The sequence below is a fragment of the Mesoplodon densirostris genome, chromosome 17, assembly GCF_025265405.1.
Source record: "Mesoplodon densirostris isolate mMesDen1 chromosome 17, mMesDen1 primary haplotype, whole genome shotgun sequence".
NCBI classification, from domain to species: Eukaryota; Metazoa; Chordata; class Mammalia; order Artiodactyla; family Ziphiidae; genus Mesoplodon; species Mesoplodon densirostris.
This window is the reverse complement of record NC_082677.1, coordinates 50,229,937-50,255,783: the sequence shown is the minus strand read 5'-3', so window position 1 is coordinate 50,255,783 and position 25,847 is coordinate 50,229,937. Positions and strand designations below refer to the sequence as shown.

General features: G+C 34.3%; 1 protein-coding gene across 6 annotated transcripts in view; it reads left to right on the top strand.

Moving 5' to 3' along the window:
* Positions 1 to 25,847, top strand: part of MYCBP2 (MYC binding protein 2) — a 269,886-nt gene that overhangs the window by 134,138 nt on the left and 109,901 nt on the right. For all 6 annotated transcript variants that reach the window (XM_060080239.1, XM_060080242.1, XM_060080241.1 and 3 more), the window contains exons 31-41: positions 2,667 to 2,859; positions 3,608 to 3,882; positions 5,205 to 5,426; positions 8,792 to 8,983; positions 11,093 to 11,299; positions 12,172 to 12,303; positions 13,929 to 14,107; positions 16,989 to 17,131; positions 18,588 to 18,688; positions 19,383 to 19,601; positions 25,129 to 25,354. In XM_060080239.1, the coding sequence (XP_059936222.1) occupies positions 2,667 to 2,859; positions 3,608 to 3,882; positions 5,205 to 5,426; positions 8,792 to 8,983; positions 11,093 to 11,299; positions 12,172 to 12,303; positions 13,929 to 14,107; positions 16,989 to 17,131; positions 18,588 to 18,688; positions 19,383 to 19,601; positions 25,129 to 25,354 (2,089 nt within the window). The remainder of the gene's footprint in view (positions 1 to 2,666; positions 2,860 to 3,607; positions 3,883 to 5,204; positions 5,427 to 8,791; positions 8,984 to 11,092; positions 11,300 to 12,171; positions 12,304 to 13,928; positions 14,108 to 16,988; positions 17,132 to 18,587; positions 18,689 to 19,382; positions 19,602 to 25,128; positions 25,355 to 25,847) is intronic.

Sequence of the window (25,847 nt, the reverse complement as noted above, 5' to 3'; positions counted from 1 at the left end):
GGGATATAAAAATTCTATTTAATTTGTAAGGCTCTATATGAATGTGATTTATTAATGTAGCTCGTCGTCTGTCATGTTAGTAAAATGCATAGGGAGAATGCTTTTTTTCTTAGTTTTTTTTTTAAACCACAAAACTAATACACATCCCTGGTGGGAATAGGGTTAAAACTATACTAAAATTATATTGAAGTTCTTTTCCCATCACCCTTTTATCACCATATATAACTGCTGTTTCCATTCGGATGTATATTCTTCCAGACTATTTTTTGTACATAAACAAATTTATTAGTCTCTGTTTACTGTATGCTATATAGTCTTCTTGTTTGTTTTTGATCATGCTTAAAGTTCTGCCTATTACTTTTTAAAAATTTCTTTTTTTTTAGTGGTGGTAGTAAAACACTTCACAAATGACATGATTTTTCTTTTCTTTTTTTTATTCAATTATAGTTGATTTACAATGCTGTGTTAGTTTCAGATGTAGAGCAAAGTGATTCAGTTTTATATATATATACATATATTTTTTTTAGATTCTTTTCACTTACAGGTTATTACAAAATATTGAGTATATTCCCTGTGCTATACAGTAGGTCTTTGTTGGTTATCTATTTTATATATAGTAGTGTGTATATGCTAATCCCAAACTCCTAATTTATCCCTCTCCCCTTTTCCCTTTTGGTAACCATAAGTTTGTTTTCTATGTCTATGGGTCTGTTTCTGTTTTGTATATAAGTTCATTTGTATCCTTTTTTTTTTTTAGATTCCACATATAAGCAATATCATATGATATTTGTCTTTCTCTGTCTGACTTACTTCAGTTAGTATGACAATCTCTAGGTCCATCCATGTTGCTGCAAATGGCATTATTTCATTCTTTTTTATGGCTGAGTAATATTTCATTCCATTCCATTCCATTCTATTCCATTCCTTCTTTATCCATTCATCTGTAATAGCAGCACTAGGGCTGCTGTGAACATTGGGGTACATATATCTTTTCGAATTATGGTTTTCTCTGGATTAATGATAAAAATTTCATCAAATACACTATGGATATATTCCATGTTAATACATTTGGCTCTATCTGAATATTTTTAATGTTTGCTTAGTATTCCGTAGAATGGTGTACTCTAATTTATCCAGTTCTATTCCTACCAGAGGACTGTTTATTTCTCATTTTTCACTATTACAGTTGTCCCTTGGTATTTGAGGAGGAATTGGTTCCTCACAATTCCTCAGATACCAAAATTCCTGGATGCTCAAGTCCATTATATAAAATAGCACAGTGCTTGCATATAACCTACACTCATCCTCCTGTGTACTTTAAATCATCTCCAGCTTACATATAATACCTAATACAATGTAAATGCTATGTAAATAGCTGGCAGTGATTCAAGTTTTGCTTTTTGGAACTTTCTGGAACTTTTTCTTTTCTGAATATTTTCGATCCCTGGTTGGTTGAATCTGCAGATGCAAAACCTGTGAATACAGAGGACCGACTGTATATCCATGTCTGTACATATGTGTCTTTGATACTTGCGTACTTCTGTGAATATTTCTACTGGAGGTGGGCTCATTTAAATTTTGATATATCATGTCAAATTCATCTTCCAACAGAGGGTGTGCTTTGAATAAGAGGCTCTTAAGAGCTTTGGCTCCTTGGCACCTTGGCATCCTTTTAGTATTAAGATCAGTTTGGTATCTTTTGATCCAAATAAGTATCTTTGCCTCTGTTATGTCTTTTTCAGTGATCTCTTTTATCTGTGTATAGTAATTCTTTTATATTTATGTCTAAGTGATTTTGTGGTCATTAGGTAATTGTAATCTTTGTATAAGAAACTTACTCATTCACTTCTTTACAGTGTTAAAGTACAGACCTTTATTCTTGGTTTTGCCACACCAGAGGACTGATATTTGGTGGAGATGAGGGAATAAGTGCTTTACTTTGAGATTCATCAAGTATCTGTCATCATAAGCATGATAAAACCCACAGGCCAACTAGAATGGCAAGGGATGCTCACCACCCTAAACTCATATTCTAGAATTTTTAAAGATCCAAATAAGTGTGTTTTTGTATTTTCTAGTCAATTTAAAACTTCTGTTAACTTGTTTATCAAGATTTGGCTATAGTTTGTATTGTAAAATTTAATATGTAGACAAAAAATAACTTATTTGTTATTGTCACTGATATCTAATACTGGAATACTTTATTATATTCAAAGATTATTAAAATGCTTAAAATACTTTTAGTTTATATACATAATACTACATTGACAATATAGAGTTTAATTTTTCTTTCAAGTAAACATGTTTATAAGTGTTTATAAGTGTTTTTCTCTTTTTACTTTATTTATATGATAAACTAGATAGGTTGGTAGCAACTTAAAACTTAAAAAGTTTTTTAAATTCTTTAACTTAAAAATGTATTTTTAAATAGGTAAATATTGAAGAATGTTGTTTTTATAGATGCCTAACTACTTTACCTTTTTTGTCAAAGATATTCCTAATGGTAATGTAATGAATGAACTAATAGAATGTCTATTATTTGGGCTACCAAAACTCAGTACAAACTTCAAAGTATACTTTTCAAGTTGAATGTCATCTTTCCATTTGATTCAACCTATGGTACCATTTGAACTAATTGTTATCTATTTTTTCATATTCTGGATTAGGAATGTTTTGAGTCATTGTTGAGTATTCTTCACTGGAGCTGGACCACCTTAGTCTTAGGAGTTGAAGAACTAAGAGGATTAAAAGGATTCCAGTTTACAGCCACACTTCTAGATTTAGAAAGACTACGCTTTGTGGGTACCTGTTGTCTGAGGTTATTGCGTGTCTATACCTGTGAAATTTACCCAGTGTCAGGTATGATACATTTTTTAAATGACTTTTGAGGAAAAAATGTTTTGAGACATTGAGAAGGTTTATATAGAGATTACCAAAAGTTTAAGATCCCCAGCTGCCTTTATTTATCCTGCTCCTGAATTGAGGGGAGAAACTGGGCTTGCTGTGATGCTTATATATTTACTTATAAAGAATATAATAGATTACATGTCATTCTGATAACAAAAAGTCATGTTAGACTAACGTTAAATACTCTAATAAGGTGTTGTTATAAACAGATTCTGTCAGATAGAAATATTTTTTTTTTTTTTTTCTTTTTGCGGTATGCGGGCCTCTCACTGTTGTGGCCTCTCCCGTTGCGGAGCACAGGCTCCGGATGCGCAGGCCCAGCGGCCATGGCTCACGGGCCCAGCCGCTCCGCGGCATATGGGATCCTCCCAGACCGGGGCACGAACCCGTATCCCCTGCATCGGCAGGCGGACTCTTAACCACTGCGCCACCAGGGAGGCCCAGATAGAAATATTTTGAACGACTGGTTTGGACTTAAATGCTGAAACCTGTGCAGGTTTTTTTTTTTTTTTTTCCCATTTAGAGTCCTATTTAAAAAGAAATAATTTTGGACCACACATAATCTCTATATTGTTTCATTCCTAGGTTATGAATACTTATATGATTTTTAGCCATATAGGAAATTACTTGAATTGTATTGAATGTTTTCATACATATTTATTATTCTGTTTAATTAGCAATCCACTTTGTTCTCTTAAAGCTGCAGGAAAAGCTGTTGTAGAAGAAACTAGCAAATTAGCAGAATGTATTGGAAAAACCAGAACTTTGCTAAGAAAAATTTTGTCAGAAGGAGTTGATCACTGCATGGTGAAGTTGGATAATGATCCCCAAGGATATCTCAGTCAACCCTTGACTCTCCTAGAAGCTGTCCTTCAGGAGTGTCATAATACCTTTACTGCCTGTTTTCATTCATTCTACCCGACTCCTGCCTTACAGTGGGCTTGCCTTTGTGATCTACTGAATTGTTTGGATCAGGTAATTTAAGTTTGTTAAATGTCAGTTGAAAATATGTTATGCTACTTAATACTTTCCAAGAAAATATATTTCAGTTACCTCAATCTTTTTAACTTGTATAAAAGGTAAATTAAGAAATCAGTTTTGTATATGTGACTTAAATAATTAAAGTTAAAAAAACTTTTTCTGTTTGCCTTATTATTTCTTAATTATAAAATTGGCAGGCACGTTGTATAGCTGCTGGGTTGTTCTTTGAATCTATAAGTGAGAGCAAGGACAGTTCATGGTAGCCCCTGCCACTCCCATATCTCCAAAACAGTCAGGAGAGAGAGCTGCGAATGAATTTGCATGCTAGCCTCATTCATGTACTCATGAGGAAACTGCAACCCTCATGAATGTGTATGCCCCAAATGAGTTTCAAAACCCCTGAGCAAAATACTGGCAGAACTAAAAGGAGAAGTAGACAAATTCACGTTGATAGTTGGTGACTATCAGTAATTAATAGAACGTAGAACTCTTTCAGTAATTAATAGAACAACTAGACAAAAAATATCAGTTGGAATACAGAAGATTTGAACACTATCCACCACTTTGGCCTAACTGACATTTATGGAAAAGAATGTGCAAGTTCAGTATACATTTTTGTTTCAAGTATACGTATTATGTTCACAAAGGTATATTACATGCCAGGTCATAAAATAAGTCTTAGTAAATTTCATAAGATTAAAATCTTAAAGAAAATGTTTTCAGACCACAATAGAAGTAAATTAAAAATTAAATGCAAAATATATCAAGGAAAACACCAAATATTTGGAAAATAGAAAACACTTCTGAGTAACCAGTGAATCAAAGAAGAATTCCAAAGGAAATTAGAAATTTTTCCACTGAAGATAAAAATATATCAGAATTTATGAGAAGTAGCCAATGTGTTGCTTAGAGAAAAAATTTGTATTTTTAAATGCTTATACTACTAGCAAAGAAGAAAAGTTTAAAATCAGTGATCTAAATTTCTACCTTAAGAAGCCAGAAGAGCAAATCAAACCTAATGTAAGAAGAAAGTAATAAGGAAAGGATCAAAATAATCAAGAGTCAAAATCAATGAAATAGAAAATAGAGAATATTAGCAAAGTCAAAAGTTGGTTCTTTGAAAATAAAACAAAAATTTTAAAACTCCTAGGAAGTCTGATTGAGAGATAAGAGAGAAGGAAAAAACACAAAATACCATTATCAGGAATGAAATAGGAAAGATCACTAAAAGGTTGTTTATCTTTTATATATCCAAAAACTTGGATTATATTGATGCAGTATTTCTTGAGTGGGGTGTATATTTTTGTTTTTAAAAGGATATTCAAGAGGCAAACTTCAAGACATCAAGTAGCCGGCTCCTTGCAGCTGTGATGTCAGCTCTGTGTCACACGTCTGTTAAGCTGACTTCTATCTTCCCTATTGCATATGATGGAGAAGTACTGCTACGATCAATTGTTAAACAAGTTAGCACAGAGAATGACTCAACACTGGTTCACCGTTTTCCCCTTCTGGTAGCACACATGGAAAAGCTCAGCCAGGTAGGTCTTTTTCTGAAATATCTTTTATATTGAAGCAATAAAACTGTAAATGGAGACATACCTAGCTTGGTGCTTATTCTTCTGTATCAATATGTATATTTACCAAATAATTATGAGTTTTACAAGAAGAGATAAAATTAAGAAAAAAAATTTTCTCTGTTTACCTGTAAATGAGCAATCTTTTTTCTCTAATTTTTCATTTTAAATGATCCCTAACCCATAAAGAACTTGATAGAGTTATGAGATAAATTCCTGTATGTTTGTTTTTTGCTGAACCATTTTAAAAGTTGCAGATACTATAAGCACACTTTTATATTCTAATATAGTATTTTAGATTGCCAAGATAGAATTTTAGGGAAATAATTTTTAAAACTATTTTTTATAACATTTTGGTATGTTAAGATAAGTATTATAAAACAATAGTCATAGGAAACATTGTTTAGTAAGTGCTTCTGGTTTATTAGAAAGCATTGTGGAGAAAAATACACATGAAAACCACATATAATTGCTAACAAGTTTGATGAGAAGTAATCTTTAAAATTAAAGCAAAAAAAGAGTAGAAAATAGAACAGTTATCCCAATTAGTGTACAGTAGCAATTTTCTGTTGACTGAAGAAACAAAAATTATGAGAAAAATTTCAATGACATACAGAAACAAAACAGGACAATAGCAGAATGGGAAGAAAATTTGCAGTTATTATAATACCTTTGTAGTATCCCAGTAGAAATAATAAAAGTAAATATAAGAGGGAATTTAGAGACTAAGGCAGCATGGGAAAATTTTCAGCCTTACTAGTAATTAAATGAGGGTGAAAGTTCTATCAAGGTATCAATATATTTGTGAAAAATTAGGAAAATAAATTTTTTCTCTTATAAAGCTCCTGTGCTGGTGAGACTGTGAGGCAACCTACTAACCTTGTTTAAGTGAAATAGTTGAATTTGGATATATCAACTTGATAGAATATGGTTCTACCAGCCATGAAAAATAACTACATTTACATTTAATATCAAAGCAGATGTTTTTAAGTTTTTAAAATAAAAAGTCAGAAACCAAAGTATATATATACACTATGATGACAAACTATGTAAAATATGTATGCAAAAACCTGCATATTTTGAAAGAGAATATTGGAAGTAAAAATAATATTTAGGTGATAAAGCTATGGATAATCTGTGTTTTTCTTTTTAAATTCCCTTTAGTGTTGCAGTGTTTTCCTTAAAAATATAGTAAAAGTTCAAAATATTAAAAAAATTTTTTTGAGAACTGCTAACATTTGGTAGTTATTAAAATTAATAATTGCATATATGCATGTCTGTATTAACATTCTGTGAAGATATATCCTGGTTATTATATATTCTTCTACCCTCTTTTTAGTGGATAATATAGAATTCTACCATTTGGATGTAGCATAATATAGTCAACCAGTCCTTTCTCTATATATATTTTTAGATTTTCCCAATATTTCAGTATTTTAAACAATGCAGCTGAAAATGTCATTGACTATATTTTTATGTGTATACACAGTGATTTTTCCAGAATAAATCTTCAGGAGTGGAAAATTCTTAAGTCAAAGGAGAACATGTTAAGACTTTGCTAAAATTGCCAGAATGCCCTCCAGAAAGCTAATGTCAGCTTGCATTCCCCACCACTAGTGAATAAGAGTTCCTTTTGCTAAAATTTTAGTGTCAGTAATGTGCTAATATATATATATATATATTGGCCCTTTAACTAAAACATATTGTCACTCTTGATTCCATGTTTAAGATTTTATGGGAAGCTTCTCATATTAATCTTCTAATTACTAGTTAGAAACTTAAGTGGACGTAACTGGATAAATGCACTCCACACACATCCCTATACCCCACCCCCCCAAAGAAAGCCCTTCTAGATTACTGATTATGGAGTACACTTGGGGATTAAGTTTCATCCAAAGCTAATTTTCTGAGATGTTCCAAAAAGTAAAGTTTTTGGAGAATGAAAGTGATGTAAAGGATAGAAGAATTGTAATTTTAACAGAATCAAGAATTGATTATTTTAAAGCCAGGAAGACTAATCACATAGGATACTGACCTAAATGTTATGGAAATTTTATTCAAAGATAGTAGAAATAACTTAAAGATTGAAGATTATCTCTAAGTAACTTTGTATTTTCAGCCTAAGATTGGACATTAAGAAAATATGAGAAATTGTACACATTGTTGAGAGTGATTCATAATAATGCTCATGATGATTTTAACTGAAAAGTTACTTAAGTTTTTCTAATGGATTGAAAGTACACTCATTTATATATTTGGTTTGTCTCGGGGAGAATGATTTAAGACCATTTTCCACCTCGAGATTTTTATGACTTTATGAAATCTGTTGAACCTGAGATATCTTGTAATGCAATATGGAATGTAAGTATTATGGAAGAACTTGCTTGCTCAGGGGCAACAAAGTGTTTTTTGATAACGTACTCATAGCAAATGGTTCCCCCAATTTTACAGATGAGGTTGAGGCACTATGAAAAAGTGGAACTAAATCCCAAATTGTTTGATTCTCTAGTCCACAGGACAGCTGAAAGGGTCATTGGTCACGACTGGCCCTCTGATGAAACTGAATGCATCTTGTTCTCTGTTCACAGTGAGCTAAAAGATATTGAGGATGGTAAAAGAGATAAAGAGTGTTCATGCTGGATATCAATTAAATTATTCATCTTTTCCCCTTTTTTTTCCTGGAAAAAAAAGTATTTTCCCACTGGTCTTTAATGGGACTCTGTAGTTTCTTATTCTGAAAGTTTTTCATTGGTAGAGGTTGGAATTTCTTATCTTCACTTCTGAAATCAAGTACAATAGGAATTGTAAAGCTGCACAGAAGTATTTATTGAACAACTCCATATTTTTGTTACATGCATGTACAGAAAGAATTTTATTAGAAAACAGATTTGTAGAGACTATTCCTCAGTTGCTTTGTCTTTAAATCAGAAATCATTAAATTATTTCATACCAGAAATAATTATCTCAGTTTGGAATTTTGTCCTATAGAAAATAGCTTTTTAAATAGGAAGAGTTTTTTTCTGTCATATATGATTCTTACTGAAAAGTTAAATAAGAAGGTAGGTGAAAATGATCCTAGGTTAATAAAAACACAAATACCTTGTAAATGTGTGGTACTTTTATGATGCCCAGAGACGGATAACTTAAAAAAGAACTTCTGTGGGAAAAGTAGGTATAGTGACTCCACATACAACTGGATAGATACATAGACATAGACTCAAGTCTGAATTTTAAAGGTGTCATCTAGAAAGACAAGATTTTGCAATTGAGTACTCATGTGAAGGAAAACAAAGCAATATCTTAAAACGTTTTATTTTCATGTATCGTAGAATGAAGAGAATATCTCAGGGATGACAAGCTTCCGTGAAGTTCTGGAGAAAATGCTGGTTATTGTCGTGCTCCCAGTCAGGAACAGCCTGAGGAGAGAAAACGAGCTCTTCTCCTCCCACCTGGTCTCCAACACTTGTGGATTACTGGCCAGTATTGTCAGTGAACTGACAGCATCAGCCCTGGGATCTGAAGTAATGTTATATTTTGATATTGGATAATGAGCACATGTTTCAACTCTCCACATTGTTTCTTTTTTCATATATTTTGGCTTTGTAGAAACTAATTTTTGTTAAGAAAAAACATTGAAGCTAGGCTGTTTTGGGGGTTTTGTTTCTTGTTTTTTTCTCTCCCTTCGTTATACCTCTTCTCTGCTCTTCTTTGCTTCCTCTCTCTCACCAGTTTACCCAGGATGTTGCAGTAATACAGAGCATACATTTTCCCCTCAACTGCCCCATTGCACAACCCACCACCATGCCCCAATAAAAGCAAAACTAGTTCTCACTGCTGGGTAATGAGAAATAGAAGTAGGACTACTAATGAATATGCGGTGTGGAAAAGGTAAAGAGGTTCAGACCTTAGCTCTGCCAATTTGATTGACCCTAGACAAACACATATGTAAAATGGGAATAATAATTTTTATCTCACCTATATCACAAAGGTTTTTCTTTAATTGTAGTAAATTAGGTAACAAAAAATTTATCATTCTAATCATGTTCATGTGTATAGTTCAGTGGCATCAAGTACATCCACATTGTTGTACAGCTGTTATTACAGAGTTTTAAAAGGATCAAATATTAATATGTTTGAGGAAACCACTTTGAAACATTTTAAAGTGCCTTTACATTTTTGTAAAGTAATTATTTTTCACCAGTTCACTGCCCTGCTCACTCTGTTTTTTAATTTATCTAAATGTTTTGACTGAATTTGGTGAATGTTTCTATTTTTTTCCTGAAAAAGTAGATGGTAGATTGGTTTTGAAAATCATGCCATAATGTGAAATATCTTATATCATTCAAATGAATGTTTAATAACCAGGATATACTGATTGACCCCAGGTCTCTCGTTTCTTGCAAAGGAACGTCTATTTTACTTTTATAATTCCTAGTCTTTGCTTTTACTTACTTAAACAGATTTATTTCAGAATCTGTTCTCAGTTAATCCATTCAGTCTACACTTATTACTGATTCATAGTGAGAGTTTAGCCTTTAGGATTTCTAAATGATTACACATACCTGAACAGATTTTAGGATCTCACCCTGGCCTAGGAGGTGAAGCCCTGGTCAGAACATTTTAATTTTCTTTTTCACTTATTCATTCAGCCTATAATATGCTTCCCTCTTGTACTAGACCATGGAGGAGAAAGTTTGTAAGGCCTCAGTCCCTGTCAGAAATTTGCTATGTAGTGATCCCCTGTGAACTTACTTTTCTAATGAAAAGGAATGCCCAAAATTGCAAGTGCCTAATATACAACCTTGGGAGTTTCTAAAGGTCCTGTCTTAGATATCCACACTTTTTTTTTCCTCAGAGGAGTTTGTCATTCTTGCTAGAATCATAAACTTCAATTTTTAACTCTTGTAGGTCTTTCAGACTTCTGCAGCCAACTTAGATAAGAAGCAGGCTCTATAATTAAAAAGATAGTTTCGAACCAAAATAAGTGCTCTGATCCTCTCTAATCAAAGCCTGTAATTAATGATGTTGTACTTGTGTGTGTGTGTATTTTCACATATTGACTGCCAAGTTATCATAGTATACATTAGCGATATTCAGACTTAAGGCACAGAACATTTTCTGCAATGACGTCTTAGCTTGAAAACTCACAGATAAGAGGAAGGATGGTCTGACTGAAGAGAGGAACCTTGAGTCTGCCTCTTTCTTGAATATCCATCTGTCCAGCATTCCTAGTGTTCTACATGTAGCATAGTTTGAAAACTATTGGTCTATAAAATATTGATGACATTTTTGGTATCTCTTTGCAAAGTGAATGATAATTCATGCATATGTTATGACTGTGATAACTTACAAATTTATAGTTCTGACATAAATTAAGTGAAAAGTATAGTTTAATATGACTAAAAAAATATACTGACACATGATACTGATTTGTGAATGTAGAGTAATAAAATCTGATTTTATTCTTCGTTAATCTCTTATTGGAATGTACCTTTAGGAAGGTTTAAACCCTCTTGTTAAAGGTAGGTTATTTTACTGAACTTCCTAGAAACCTTTGGATAGTTTTGTTAAAGGTATATTAGTAATGCTCAGGTCCAGACTACTGATGTAGTTGCTTTCGTTGTTCACAGGTTGATGGGCTTAATTCTCTCCACTCCGTTAAAGCCAGTGCTAACCGATTCACAAAGACAAGTCAGGGGAGAAGTTGGAACACTGGGAATGGGTCCCCAGATGCAATCTGTTTTTCAGTAGACAAACCTGGAATAGTTGTGGTTGGTTTTTCTGTCTATGGAGGAGGTGGAATTCATGAATATGAATTAGAGGTGTTGGTTGATGATGTGAGTACCACTCTTACAGTGTTCCTCTTGCTGTGTGGATTGTGTGTCAGGACATATCATCATTATAATATACAGTACAGTACAGTGGTCCACATCCTTGAGGGCTTAGCAGATTAGTCATAGATGGACAACGTTAGAGAAATTGAAAGGGAGCGATTCTACATGATTGCTCAAGTGCCATTTTGGATCGCTCCTGCCTCATGTTTTTTGCACGTCCTGGGAGGATTTTAAATGAAAAAACTAGAAATTATATAGCTATGCCTCTGACTATAAATCTTGAGTAATTTTTTTTGCTATTGTAGTATTTCAGAAAACAAGAACAATATTCAGACTGGTATTTTTACCCATATCAGTGATTAAGCAATTTTGTCAGAGTGCCTGTGGATGATTCTTAGTAAAGATAGGGGTGCTGACTGAATTAGGAGTATCTTGCTGTTTCCACTGTAAAGTTTTTAAACTGCCTGAGTTTTACAAAGTTTTATTAAAATGAGACAGACAGGTAGCATATAAATCATTTGCTGGTAAATAACATTATATCTGTATTTTGCTTCTTTTGAGCAATTAATTTGAATTATTTCCTTACTTCATTAGACTCTATAATTAGATATAGCATCCTTATGAAGAAGGGGGAATCATTTTAAGACAGATGAAAAAGCCTATTTATATGATATAATTTGTAGATGCCTCAGGAAATCAGATAAAAATGAATGGTTCTAGAGGACCAAAAATGTTTTCTTTAGTACGTATGGATAAATGCTAATGGATAATTTTATATGCAAGGACATATAAACTCCTAAAAACAATCATTGATAAGTCAAAATTGTTCATTTAATGAAATTAAGAGCATGTGGGTTTTGTTTTGTTTTAATTAGAGTGAACATGCAGGGGATTCAACTCATTCTCATAGATGGACATCTCTAGAATTAGTCAAAGGAACTTATACAACAGATGATTCACCCAGTGATATAGCCGAAATCAGACTTGACAAAGTTGTTCCTTTAAAGGTAATTTTAACAGTATGTTTCTTTTGTAAATAGGATGTATTATTATGAGTTTACTTAAAAAATAGTGAAAAGTATTCCTATATGTGGTCCTTTAAATGTTTCTAGAGTACCAGCTGTATTCCTGATACTGTACTGTATTATATTCTATTTTTGCAAAAGATCTCTTCAAGTCTGGTATAGTAGAAAGTATCCATAAGTTCTGGAGTCAAACAAACCTAGCTTCAGATACCTGCTCTTCCAAATATTAGCTCTAAGACATTGGATATGTCATCATTTTCCCACTCTGAGGCTGATTTGTACACTGGGAAGGATAATACCTCCATTGTAGTGTTGTTCAGATTAAACTAAGGAATGGAATAAGGTATTTGCCTCAATGTCTAGCACAATATATTAGAAACTCAATAAATATTAGTTCCTGTTTTTCTTCTCCTGTTGTGCCAAAACTCATGTAAAGAGCCAGTGCTCTTAACAGATCGTATTAAATAACTATTAAAGTTATTATTATTTTATATAACTTGACTGTCTCGCAGAAAATAACTACTTAGCAAAACAAATTTTACTTAACATTAAAGTAATAATAGAGTAATTCTGAATCCAACTATAATAATTTTTATTATACAGCAGAATTTTGGATGAGGTAAGTTCATCAGTTACTTCCTCAAAAGCATAAACGATACCAAAAAACAAACAAAAAGAAACCCATCATTATGAAGTTTATGTCACGGATCATTAGGTGCCAGTATCTATATCTCACATTTTCTATATACAGTGAATCTTGTTTTGGAGAACTTTTTCTTACGGATATTTTTTTTCCATGTCTGTCTGCCTGTCTATTTCTGTCTCTGAATGTCTCTCTTAAAATAAAAATATAATGGATTCACCATTATTATTTCCCATATTTAGAACTATTTCAAAAGTTAAACTCATCAAAGGAAAATATTAATTCATGTATTTAAAATCTTTTATTATGGCTAATATTTTTTGCAGTGTGATTAAGAACTAGAGGCAGGCACTAGAGCCCCACTGCCTGTATTTAAATCCTAGTTTCATCACTTACTAGCTGTGTGACTTTGGGCAAGTTACTTAACTCCTCTGTGCCGCAGAGTCCTCATCTGTAAAATAGGGATAATAATGGCACTTACCTTATGAGGCCATTTTAAGGATTAAATTAATTAAAGTAAATTACAGAAAGTACTCAGGACAGTTTCTGTTAACTAATAAACATCAATAAGTGTTAGTTATCACCCTGTTTGATTCATTAAAAAAACTCATTTAACCAAATTGCCTATAAATATAACAAATTCATTATACAGTGGACCCTGGAACAACGTGGGGTTTAGGGATGCTGACCCTCCTCACAGTGGAAAATCCAGGTATAACTTATAGTCAGCCCTTTTTATACCTCCCTATACTGGTTCTGCATGTGTGGATTCATCCAACCTCTGGTCGGGTAGTACCATAATATTTACTGTTGGAAAAAATCCCGTATAAGTAAACCCAGGCAGTTGAAACCTGTGATGCTCAAGGCTCAACTGTATTTGCCCAGTTTGCTACTAGAGCTCGTTTTATATATCCTCTGTACATTATGAATAAATATAAACATGCCTTACATCTTTATCGTGAAGGAAAATGTTAAATATGCTGTGCGCTTGAGGAACTATGGAAGCCGCACAGCAAACGGAGATGGAGGAATGACCACGGTTCAGTGCCCTGATGGCGTGACGTTTACATTCAGCACGTGCAGCTTGAGTAGTAATGGCACAAATCAAACCAGAGGACAGATTCCACAGATCCTCTACTACAGGTAGGTGTGTGTATAGAGATCAGGGAGCTATTCTACAATGGTAGAACATGTGCAATTTACTACCAAGGTACAAAACGCTCAATGGGCAGTGATAATTGAATTATACAGTGTTATCTTAATTGCACTTGCTGATTTGTATAAAAAGATCTCATTTTCATATGTAAACTCAGTGTTTACTTTAAAATGTTCTTTGTCATTATTTCTTTAATATCTTTGAAATGTTTATGTACTGGGCATATGTGCTTGGGCATATGTGTTATCACTTTTATAGTTTTGTGGTCTGCATTTTCTAATTTTAATGGAATTTATTCATTTTTTTTTTAAATACCAGAAGTCAATGATCAAATCATCTCTACCAAAGTATTGTTGTTACCTTGAACCAGTTATCCAGTCTGCAAAATATTTTGGTGTCTATGAATCTAGTCCTTGGAGCCCTAGAATATATAATGATATGTTTCTAATATTTTTAACTAAAGCCATTCCTTAGGTAAACAGTGGAAAACAAAGAATTACAACAATTTTGAGTTAAAAAAACACTTTTAAACATACATTTCTCACTGAGTCTGAATTTTTCTTTCAGCAACTTAGCTGGAATCGTAGGTAGTAGTGAGTACCATTCACCACATTGGTCCTCAACCTGACTTGACATCAAATCACTGAAGTTGCATATCACCTTCAGAGGCTTACTGCTTCCTCTGTTTCCTTCATAAACAGTCAAGAGGACACTGCCTAGGCACAAAATGTTTTTCCCTAGATGTAAATGATCTGCTTTCTTTCTCTATGTAAAATAGAATAGAAATAGTAGGCATTAAATAGCTACATAGTGGCATGTTGCTGCTGAGATACAAAAGTTTTCTAATCTTTTTACCCTAATGAAAAGCCTTTTCTGTTACATAGCCCCACAGTAAACAGTACATTATTCGCTTTCTCAAAATGTAGATTGGAAGCCATATCAGGCACAAAAGAAGAGTTACATGTTTCGAAAAGCTGGAGAGCCCCTTAAAAGCATCTGCTGGCCAGACTTTATATCTTACACAAAATACAGTGTTTTTGATATTTTGATATTTTCCACCAAGGTTTAAATATCTTCAGCTTTAAATTTTAATTAATTAAGTTTTAAAAGATTAAAATCACTTGACCATTAAAACCATGCTACTCTGATGGCTCCCAAGTTTATATCTCTAGCTTCCATCTCCTCTGAGCCCTGGAATGAATATCCAGGTCCCTCTGATATCTTCATCTGAGTGACAGTAATGGAGATGATGACGAGAGTTCCTGTGTACTGAGCACTTCCTTTATGCCACGAGGTGCTCTGAGGGCATTCCTTGTCTTAGTCGGTCCTCACAGGAACCCCTGTGAGGTGGGCAGTTTCCTATCCCACCTTTACAGATGAGGGAACTAAGACCTGGAGCGGCTCAACAACCTGCCTGAAGTCTCACTCATAGTAAATTATGGTCCTGGGGTTTGTAGGCAGGAAATTGGACTCCAGATGACCTACCTTTAGCCACTGTACCACACACACGTCCTCTTTACGGTTGGCTAATAGACGTCTTAGTGATACTCGTCCACAGTCCTCCTCCCCATCCACAGGTACAGGTACAGCAAACACCTTGGGGGCATTCTTGACATCCCTCTTTCCCTCACACTTTACGTCAGTAAGTCTTGGCAACCGTACTTTTATTATTTTTTATTATTTTTTATTAGTTTCTGCTTTATAACAAAGTGAATCAGTTATACATATACATCTGTTCCCACATCCCTTCCCTCTTGCGTCTCCCTCCCTCCCACCCTCCCCATCCCACCCCTCCAGGCAGTCACAAAGCACCCGAGCTGATCTCCCTGTGCTATGCGGCTGCTTCCCACTATCTATCTACCTTACGTTTGGTAGTGTATATGTGTCCATGCCTCTCTTTCGCTTTGTCACAGCTTACCCTTCCCCCTCCCCACATCCTCAAGTCCATTCTCACGTAGGTCTGTGTCTGTATTCCTGTTTTACCCCTAAGTTCTTCATGACATTTTTTTTTCTGAAATTCCATATATATGTGTTAGCATACGGTATTTGTCTTTCTCTTTCTGACTTACTTCACTCTGTATGACAGACTCTAGGTCTATCCACCTCATTACAAATAGCTCTATTTCTTTTTATGGGGCAGCCGTACTTTTAAAATGTCCTACATCTGACCTTTTCTACCGCTCCCATAATTAACAGTCTAGCCCAAACCATCACGCTGACCTGGGTAGCTACCTGGATAACTGGATCTTAGAGGAAACAGCTTCCAAACAAGTCTCCCTCCTTTCACTGCTGCTCTCCTGCAGTCTGTCCTCCACCGCACAGCCAGAGTGACCTTAGAGAAACGTAAATCGTATCAAGTTCTGCCCTTGCTCACATTCCCCTCGTAGCTTCCCCTTCCCATTCCAGGATCAAATGTAAAGTCTTTACTGACTTTACCTCGTGTGATCTGACTCCTATTTACCTTGCCCACCTGTCACCCTTCACTCTCTCTCCTTTCATTCTAGTCACACACACTCTTTCTCCTTTCATTCCAGTTCAAGGAACTCACCCATCTTGTTCCTGTCTGAACCTTTATCTGTTCTTTTTGCCTGAATACTCTTCTCTCAGCTCAGATCTTTTTTAACACAATTCAGGCCTTTGTTTAAATAGCAGTTCTATCATGATCTTATTTAAAATAACTTTGTGTCCTTATCTGGCTTTATTTTTCTTTGAAGCCCTATTACTCCTTAAAACTATATAGCTCTATATTTACTTTTTTTAACTTTAACTTTCTTAACTTAAATGAGCTGTGATCCAGAAATGATTCCTAGAGTTAGATCGTGTTTTACCCACCATGTAAAATGATCTCATGTGTTACTCATGTTATAGGAGTGAATTCGATGGGGATTTACAATCTCAACTTCTGAGTAAAGCCAATGAAGAAGATAAAAACTGTAGCAGAGCTCTCTCTGTGGTAAGCACTGTTGTTCGAGCTGCAAAAGACCTCTTGCACAGAGCTCTTGCCGTGGATGGTAAGACTTCTCTTTTACTTCCTTAATAGTCATATTTTAGATTCTTTATTCCCCAACTTATGCACAGAGCTACTGAAGAAGAACCATCTTGTAGAATCCCAGAGAGTTTTATTCATTATAGATCTACACATATACGTACATTAATTTGGGATCAGCCATACTCTCCATACACTAATGCAGAATTTTTTAGAATGTTCAGAAGTAATGATTTTATACTGTAGTTTTCTTAGTTAGCCCATTAAGAGAAAAACTCTTGGTTAAACTGAGTCTTTGCTTCTTTCAGTAGTCAAAAAAACATTTTGTTTTCTCCTTTAGACCTGTTTTTCTTTCTGTGTGTTCTATTTCTAGCAATAGTATCACCATTCATCCAAAGGTCTGGGTAATCCCAAACATCTCCCCAGATTCACTTGTCTCATTTGAGTTCTGTAAATTCTTCCACTGGAAACTCTCCAGTTTGTATTCTCCTCTCTATCTGTTCTCCCATAGTTCAAGTTGCCATGGTTCGAGCACATGTCCTCTTTTCATGGGTTGATAACATCCTAATAATCTCCCTGCCACCTTTCCCCCACTCCCCATCTAGTTATCTAGTCATCTTCCACACTGGCAGCAGAGTTACATTTACAAAAACATTACTGTTAGCTATAACATTTGTTCCTAAATGTAGTTGCACATCAGAATCACCTGAGAAGCTTGCTGAAAATAAAGAATATTTGGTCCATCCAAACTAGGGGTTTAGGCTGAACTAAGAAACTATTGCCCAGCCTACTCTGATGCAACAGCAGATCTAGAAACAAGTATTTGGAAATAATTGGCCTTCAATATAAAGGTCTTCATAACGTAGATTCAACTTATCTTCCCAGCACCATGTTCATGGAGAAATAATTAAAATGTCCATCAGCAAAGTGTTTTTTCCTTGGAAAAAATAGAAGGCAATGTAGCTAATAACGGCAAACATTTTTGGAGTACTTAATATATGCAGGCATTGTTCTAAGCATTTTACATGTATTAACTCACTGAATCATCACAACATCCAGTGAGGGAAGTATTGTTATCCTGTTTTACAGATGAGTAACCTGCACACAAAGATTACGTAGTTTGCCTAATGACAGAAATATAGCTATGTATTGCACCAAGATTAGTGGTTTAAAATCATGACTGTTACCCTAAGTTCTAATTCTGGCTCTGTCATTTTACAGGTGTATGATTTTGGATAATATACTTAAAACACTGTGTGCCTTGGTTTCCACTTCTAAAAGGGGTGATAATAAAAGTACCTTATTGTAAGGATTAATTGAGATAATGTATGTAAAGCCCTTAGAGTAGTGCCAGGTCCTTTATAAGCACTCAATCAATGTCAACTATAATTTTACTCAAGAGACTAGAATACAGGCTTAGTACAGCATATATACATTACAATGAAATTACCTTCTAACTATAGTTTTAATGCTTTTTTTAGCTGATGACATTCCAGAACTGCTTAGCTCTTCCAGTCTGTTTTCCATGCTGCTTCCCCTTATTATAGCCTACATAGGACCAGTAGCTGCTGCTATTCCCAAGGTGTGTGATTTAATTCTCTAACTTTGAATCTTTTTTGTAAATATAGTTTTATTTAGACTTTATATCTTTCCTTTAAAAATACTTTAATATTTGAGGCATCTGGGTTACAGGTAACAAGCAGGTAGACATGTAAATAGTAGAAGTTATTAGTTAAATAACTAATTCTCTGATCTTAGTATTGTTTACTGGATTACCATGCTTACTTATTGGCTTTACATTTGAAGAACTTGGGAATAGGAAATATATTTTAGAATGTGATATGTAAGGAAAGCTTAAGTTCACTGAGATCTTTAAAAGTTATAATGTCGATGCCAAATCTCCATTTTGAATAAAAATAACAATGTTAAAGGATAGGAGTGCTGTAAAATTGTGAAATATTCAAGACATGGAAGAAATTATAAACTACTGATTCTTTGGCATAATTAAATTTGAGTAAAACCTGGTTTACTGCAGGTCCCCAAAAGGCAGAAGGGTTTAAAAATATGGACTAGGCTATATGTAACATCTAAGATAAATTTAAGATAAGTCTTTTTTTTTCTTTCCATAGAACAGATTTCTCTTTGAACGAAAACTTAGCTAGAAGAAACTCTAAATAGAAATTCCGAATAATAAGTATAACCAACAATTATAGTACTTAATCATTTTAAAGCAACTTTCACACTTATCTCATTTAATCATTTTTTTTTTATACTAGGTGGCTGTAGAAGTCTTTGGCCTTGTCCAACAGTTGCTTCCTTCAGTTGCCATTCTGAATCAGAAGTATGCACCCCCTGCATTCAATCCTAATCAGTCAACAGATAGCACCACAGGAAACCAGCCTGAACAAGGCCTCTCTGCCTGTACAACCTCTAATCACTATGCTGTCATAGAGAGCGAGCACCCCTATAAGCCTGCATGTGTGATGCACTACAAGGTGGGCACCAGTTCCTAGGGGCAGTTTAAACTTAAAACTTGATTTGATGTTCTATACTGATATCTTAAAGGATACTTGGTCTCTGTTCAAGTATAACTTCTATATGTAAATAGAATCAGCAGGTGGTTAGACACTGTCAAATACACACCAGGGTTTAAGACAGTCTTTACTGTTAAAGAGTATAGGTTTATAGGGTTTAGGAAAGTTGTTCTCATATCTTTTTTGTAAGTACAGGGCATGTGTAATGCTCAACTGCCAATTATATATTGTAATAGTGGATATCAGCATTAAAATTTAAAAACCACTTTTTTTGAACTGATATTATTTCTACCACAGCCTGAGCTCTGAAAATTTACATACCCAGTGTAGGATTTAAAATACTACACATAATGTTAAAATGTACCTATAAAATATTTATAAGTATAATGTTATTATAGAATATCCAAAATCCTATTCCTTGCTTTCTAAATTGTATCACTTAAATTAAGGGAGAGCAAGAAAATTTGTCCACTTAAATTAATTATAAGTTTAAGTTTTATGTGCTTGTAAAATATTCAGCTTTTTATTGTAGAATATGGTAAACATATGAAAGGTCAGCCTAGTACAGTTTACCCCTTTTCTCCATCATCCCAGATTCAGCTGTTATCAACTCTTGGTCAGACCTCTTTCATTTATTCCCCACCCTCTTTGTCCCTTCCACATTCATGGATTTTTCATTATGTATCTCAAAATGTAAGGACCTGTAAAATATAACCATGTTATTATCACACTTAAAAAAACAAATAATTCCTTTAGGTTATCAAATGTGCACATTTTAAGCTGTTTGAATTAGAATCCAAATAAGGTTCATACATTGTGATTGGTTATGTCTTTTAAGTCTCTTTTAATCTGTTGATCCCCCTCCATCTCTCTCTTTTTTGTTTCCTTGAATTTTATTTAAAAAACTGGATTGTGTGTTTTTTTGATAGGATCCTCTTCAGCTTGACTCCTGAGTCCTTTAGACACACCCCTTGTAGTCATTCATAACATCCTCACTCTCTGGTGTAAGATGTTGTAAGATGTTACAGGCTCTGGTATAAGACGTTATAAGAGCTTACACATTTCCTGCCTCAAATCTGAAACCCACCGTTTTTTCAAGGTGCCGTGATTCCTTTAAATGGTGATGAGTCTTTAAAAGCCAAAATATGGCACTGGGAATGCTCATTTCTCCTGGGTTGTCATTGTTTCTAGATATTTATAGTGTATAGAACTAGTGCATACACTCACACATAAACACACACGTATTTATATACACAGGCATATATTATTTGTATATATATTTATGTATGTGGGTATATTTATGAACAGACACATCTATGTGTATACGTATTTTTTTAAAGACAAAATACCTCATGAGTTTGTACTGATGATACTCATTCAAAATAAGGACCACAGGATGTTACACCTGAATCTCCTTTCTCGTAAACTGAAAGTTCCTGTTCTCGATGGCACTGGGAATGTTAGAATTAGAAAATCACTTAATTATTCATTCACTCTTTGTGTGTGTGTGTGTGTGTGTGTGTGTGTGTGTGTGTTGTCTTTTGGGCATATTCCCAACTAGGAAGTACAGAGAAATGACCATGTTTTCAAAGTAAGTAGGTATAGTCAACTACTGTGTTTTAAAGTAAATTGGAATAATCCCTCTCTCTGTGATTATGCCGCTAATTGGATGTACATTTGGCATCATTTATTTTATTTTATTCTAGATTTTTAGGAATTGCTTTTTAAGTTTTGTTTGATAATAGTTCAATTACATAGTTTTAAGTCAAATATGTAAAACAAAGTGTATTCAAAGAAATCTAGCTTTTATCTCTGTCCCCTCATTCTGTTCCCTTCCTCCCTGTCATGTCTTCTTCTCAGGTAACATTTCATATTATTATAATTTTATAGTTTAGCCTTCCATTATTTCTTTTCATGTAAGCATAGACACACAAATACAGATGCAGATGTGTATGTGTATTCATTCCTCATGTTTTTCAACTTTTTATTTCGAAGAATTTCAAACCTGTATAAAAAAGTAATAAGATTTGTGCAGTGAACACCCCCATATGCCCTTCACTTTGCTTCGTTAGTTAACATTTTGCCATGATTGTTTTATTTATCACTATTTATTATTGTCAGACCATTTAAGAGCAGGTTGCAAACATCATGACCCCTCACCTTGTTCCTAAGAACAGTGAAGTTTTCTGTATAACCCTAATGTACCAATCGAATTTAGGAAATTTAACATTGAAACAGGGTTATTACCACAATAAAGAGTAGTAGTATATCATGTTATAAGCTGAGCATTTTGCCTTTTTTCCCAACAATGGTGCTCATAGAATCTTTTTAAACCCAGACTGGGATCCTATTGGGTTCAAACATTGCATTTAGTTGTCAGGCCTCTTTGATCTCTTTTAATCTGCAGTAGTTCCTCAGCCTTCCTTTGTTTTTTATGACATTGGCATTTTTGAAGAACACAATCAGTGGTTTTGTAAAAATATCCTTTTTATTTGGATGTAATTGATCGTTTTTTTTTTTTTTTTTTTTTTTTTTTTTTGCTGTACGCGGGCCTCTCACTGCTGTGGCCTCTCCCGTTGCGGAGCACAGGCTCCGGACACACAGGCTCCGCGGCCATGGCTCGCGGGCCCAGCCGCTCCGCGGCATGTGGGATCCTCCGGGACCGGGGCACGAACCCGTGTCCCCTGCATCGGCAGGCGGACTCTCAACCACTGCGCCACCAGGGAAGCCCCTCGTTTTTTAATGATTAGATTCACGTTTTGTGTTTTGGGTGGCAACACCACGTAAGCAATGTCCTGTTCTCCTCAGTGCATCCCATCAGGAAGTACTTAGTCACTTGATTAAGGTGATAGCTCCACCAAAAAAGCATCTTTTTTTCCCTTTGAAAGTGTCTATGGGTAGATATCTATGGGTTAAACACTATGTAAAAAATACTGTCTTTCAACAAATTTTAATATCCATTGGTTATTCTTACCCAAATCATTCATTACTATAAAGACAGTGGCTTTCTAATTCTATTATTCCTCCCAGCTGGTGTTCTGTTGTAAAGGAGAATTTTCCCATCCCTTCCCCTTTAAAAATTATTTATTTATTTATTTTATGTGTTTATATCAACATGGACTCAAAGATTCTCTTTTTTGCTCAGTGTTATAATCCTTTGCTGTCATTCAGTTTGATGCTCAAATTTTAATTGATTTGGCCAGGGAAAATCTGTTCAGGCTGGATTCTGTGTCCTTTTTCTGTTTTCATCAGATTTTGAGCACTTCATCTTAGTTCTAGTCAGCACCATTGAGGTCTTTTCTTTATACTCTTTTCATTTACGTATGCCACTGTGAATAATAAAAATATTGAATACTATATAAAATTAACAGTTTCTTTGCAAAAATTTTGTCTTTTGTTAATCCCACTGACATTAGGATAATCAAAGTACTTTATTCAGAAGTTGCTTGGGGTAGTTCATTTTATGTATATGTGTAAGTGGGTATATGATCAGTTTAATATAAAGTTAGGCTTATTTGTTTATTTGTACTTAATTTTTATGAGTCTTTTTCCTATCCTAGTTGATTTAATTTTACTTTTAAAATATGTGAAATATTAATATGGATCCAGAAATAAAATTATACAAAATAACATAATCAGAATTATGAGTCCTTTTCCTTCTCTGCTTCTCACTTACTCCAGTAAGTATCCTGGTGTATCCTTCCTGCGTTCTTTTTTGGAAAAAATTAGAACGATAGATTGATTTAGTTGTAGTATTATTTTCCATCTTTATTTTAAAAAGGTAGCACACTATGTATACTACTTCGTACTTTGCTTTTTAAATTTAACACTGTGTATAGAAATCTCTCCATATGCATTTACAGAGTTCATCCTCATTCTTTTTTTACAACCTCATAGTTCTCCACTGTAAAGACCTATCATAGTTTATTCAGCCAATCTTATTTGTGTGAGCATCTGGGGTGTTTTCACTTTTTTGCAATGAATAACTTTGCGCCTGTGTTTGGAGTTTTTTGTTTGTTTTTTTGTTTCCGTATTGTTAGAAGCATATCTTCAAAGTAAACTCCTAGAAGTGGGATGGCTGGGTTAAACAAATATAGAATGAGGAGGCTTGTGCTCAATAGATCTGGGATTGCTGATTCAGAGGGTGAATGCATATGTAGCTTTGCTAGATGTTGACAGTTCCCTTCCATAGAAGTTATGTCTCTCTTTTTTTTAATATTTTGTTTATTTATTTGGTTGCTCGGGGTCCTAGTTGCAGCAGGCAGGCTCCTTTGTTGTGGCATGCAAACTCCTAGTTGCAGCATGCATGCGGGATCCAGCTCCCCAACGAGGGATCAAACCCTGGGCCCCCTGCACTGGGAGTGTGGAGTCCCACACACTGCGCCACCAGGGAAGTCACAGAAGTTATGTCTTTTTGTGTCCCACCAACAATGTATCAGAGTGCTTGTTTTCTCACAGCCTCCCCAAAAGAGTATGTGGTTAAATTCTGGGCCTTTTGCCAATATAATGGGAGGAATGGTGGGAAAATGGTGTCTCAGTTTAGTTTTAATTTATGTTTATGTTATTATGAATAAAGTTGAGCTTTTTATTTAAATAGAGATTGTAAAAAATCCTCTACTAAAAGTATTTGCCATCGTCTGAGGTAATTTTTTTTTAGATTAATATAATATTTAGAAAATTTCTTAAGGTTTATATCATGTCCTACAACCAGTTCATAGTTTACTACTTGACATGGTCCTACTTAACTGTAATTTGACTACCGTTACAGCATTCCTTCTACCATAATGGTGACAGAAGCTTAAAAGTGGCCTTAAAAATATATATAATTATGTGCCATCATAATCTCCTATATACAATAAAATTTCAGGTTAGGAAAATATAAAAATCTAGGCTTTTATCAAGTGTATAAGTGTGTGTGTGTTTATATTTATTCTCATAATGTATGAAGTTACAAAGTTTTTTTGTTAATGAAAAGAAACATTTGTAATGGATACTATGAATGGTAGAGTGGTAGATAACCTAAAAGTGACTAAAACTTTACATGTTAATGATTTATTAACTTCCATCAGTGTATCTTTATATTTTACCTATCAAATTATATTGTGAGTTACCGACTTACATTCCTTAAATGCATACTGACTGAAGTGGAAAATTCATTATATAAACTCTTCCACAGGAAAGTCAGATAGCTGAATGTTTATGGAAATTAAGCAGCTTTGTAATTGTTTTTCTAATGATATCAGTGTGTACTTAAAAACATTAATGCAAATATTAGATAGAAAGCAATAGATATTTCAAGTGAGGAGTCGAGACAATTGATACTGACCATTAATACCTTGATTTCTGATCACTTAATTCCTTACTTAAAATTTATTTTACAGTATGTTGAAGGCATCATCTTTACAGTATGATGTCCTGTTTCTAAACTAGACAAAACGCTAAAATCTAATCCATCTTGTGCGAGTGACTTCTTGCCTGTTGACCTCAGGTGACATTCCCAGAGTGTGTACGGTGGATGACAATCGAGTTTGACCCTCAGTGTGGTACTGCACAGTCAGAAGATGTCCTCCGCTTGTTGATTCCTGTCAGAACTGTTCAGAATTCAGGATATGGACCAAAATTGACATCTGTTCATGAAAATCTTAATTCCTGGATAGAATTAAAGAAATTTTCAGGATCCTCTGGGTGGCCTACCATGGTTTTAGTGTTGCCAGGTAAGTTATTCTTTTCTTTTTTGTTTTATATGGTAAAATATATGCATTTATGATAATTATGTTTAGTAAGGATACATCATTGAAAATGTTTATTTAATTTTTAGAAGAATTTCTTCAAGACCTACCCTGTATCTGGATTGCAGATGGGTAGTAAAGAAGACTCTCTGGGCATGGGGCATAACATGACCAAGTTTTAGGAAAGAGAATGTTTTGAGGATCTTGTGAGAAGAGATTAGCTTCACAAAATCAGAGAGTTAATACTGAGGAGTGGCTGTCTGTATAGTTGGGGCCAAACTATAGAAAAAGTGGATTAGGTATTTTATTTTCCCAATAAGTGCTAAATTTTGAGAAGTTACCAAGGACTTCTTCCTTTCAAGAGAACTGGTGAACCACCGAACCCACTGTGTTATGTGAAGTTATTGTTTTCGAGCTTGAGGGTGTATGTGGCCGGGTGGGTGGAGGCACTTTTGCTATTACAGTCTGTTGTTTTTTT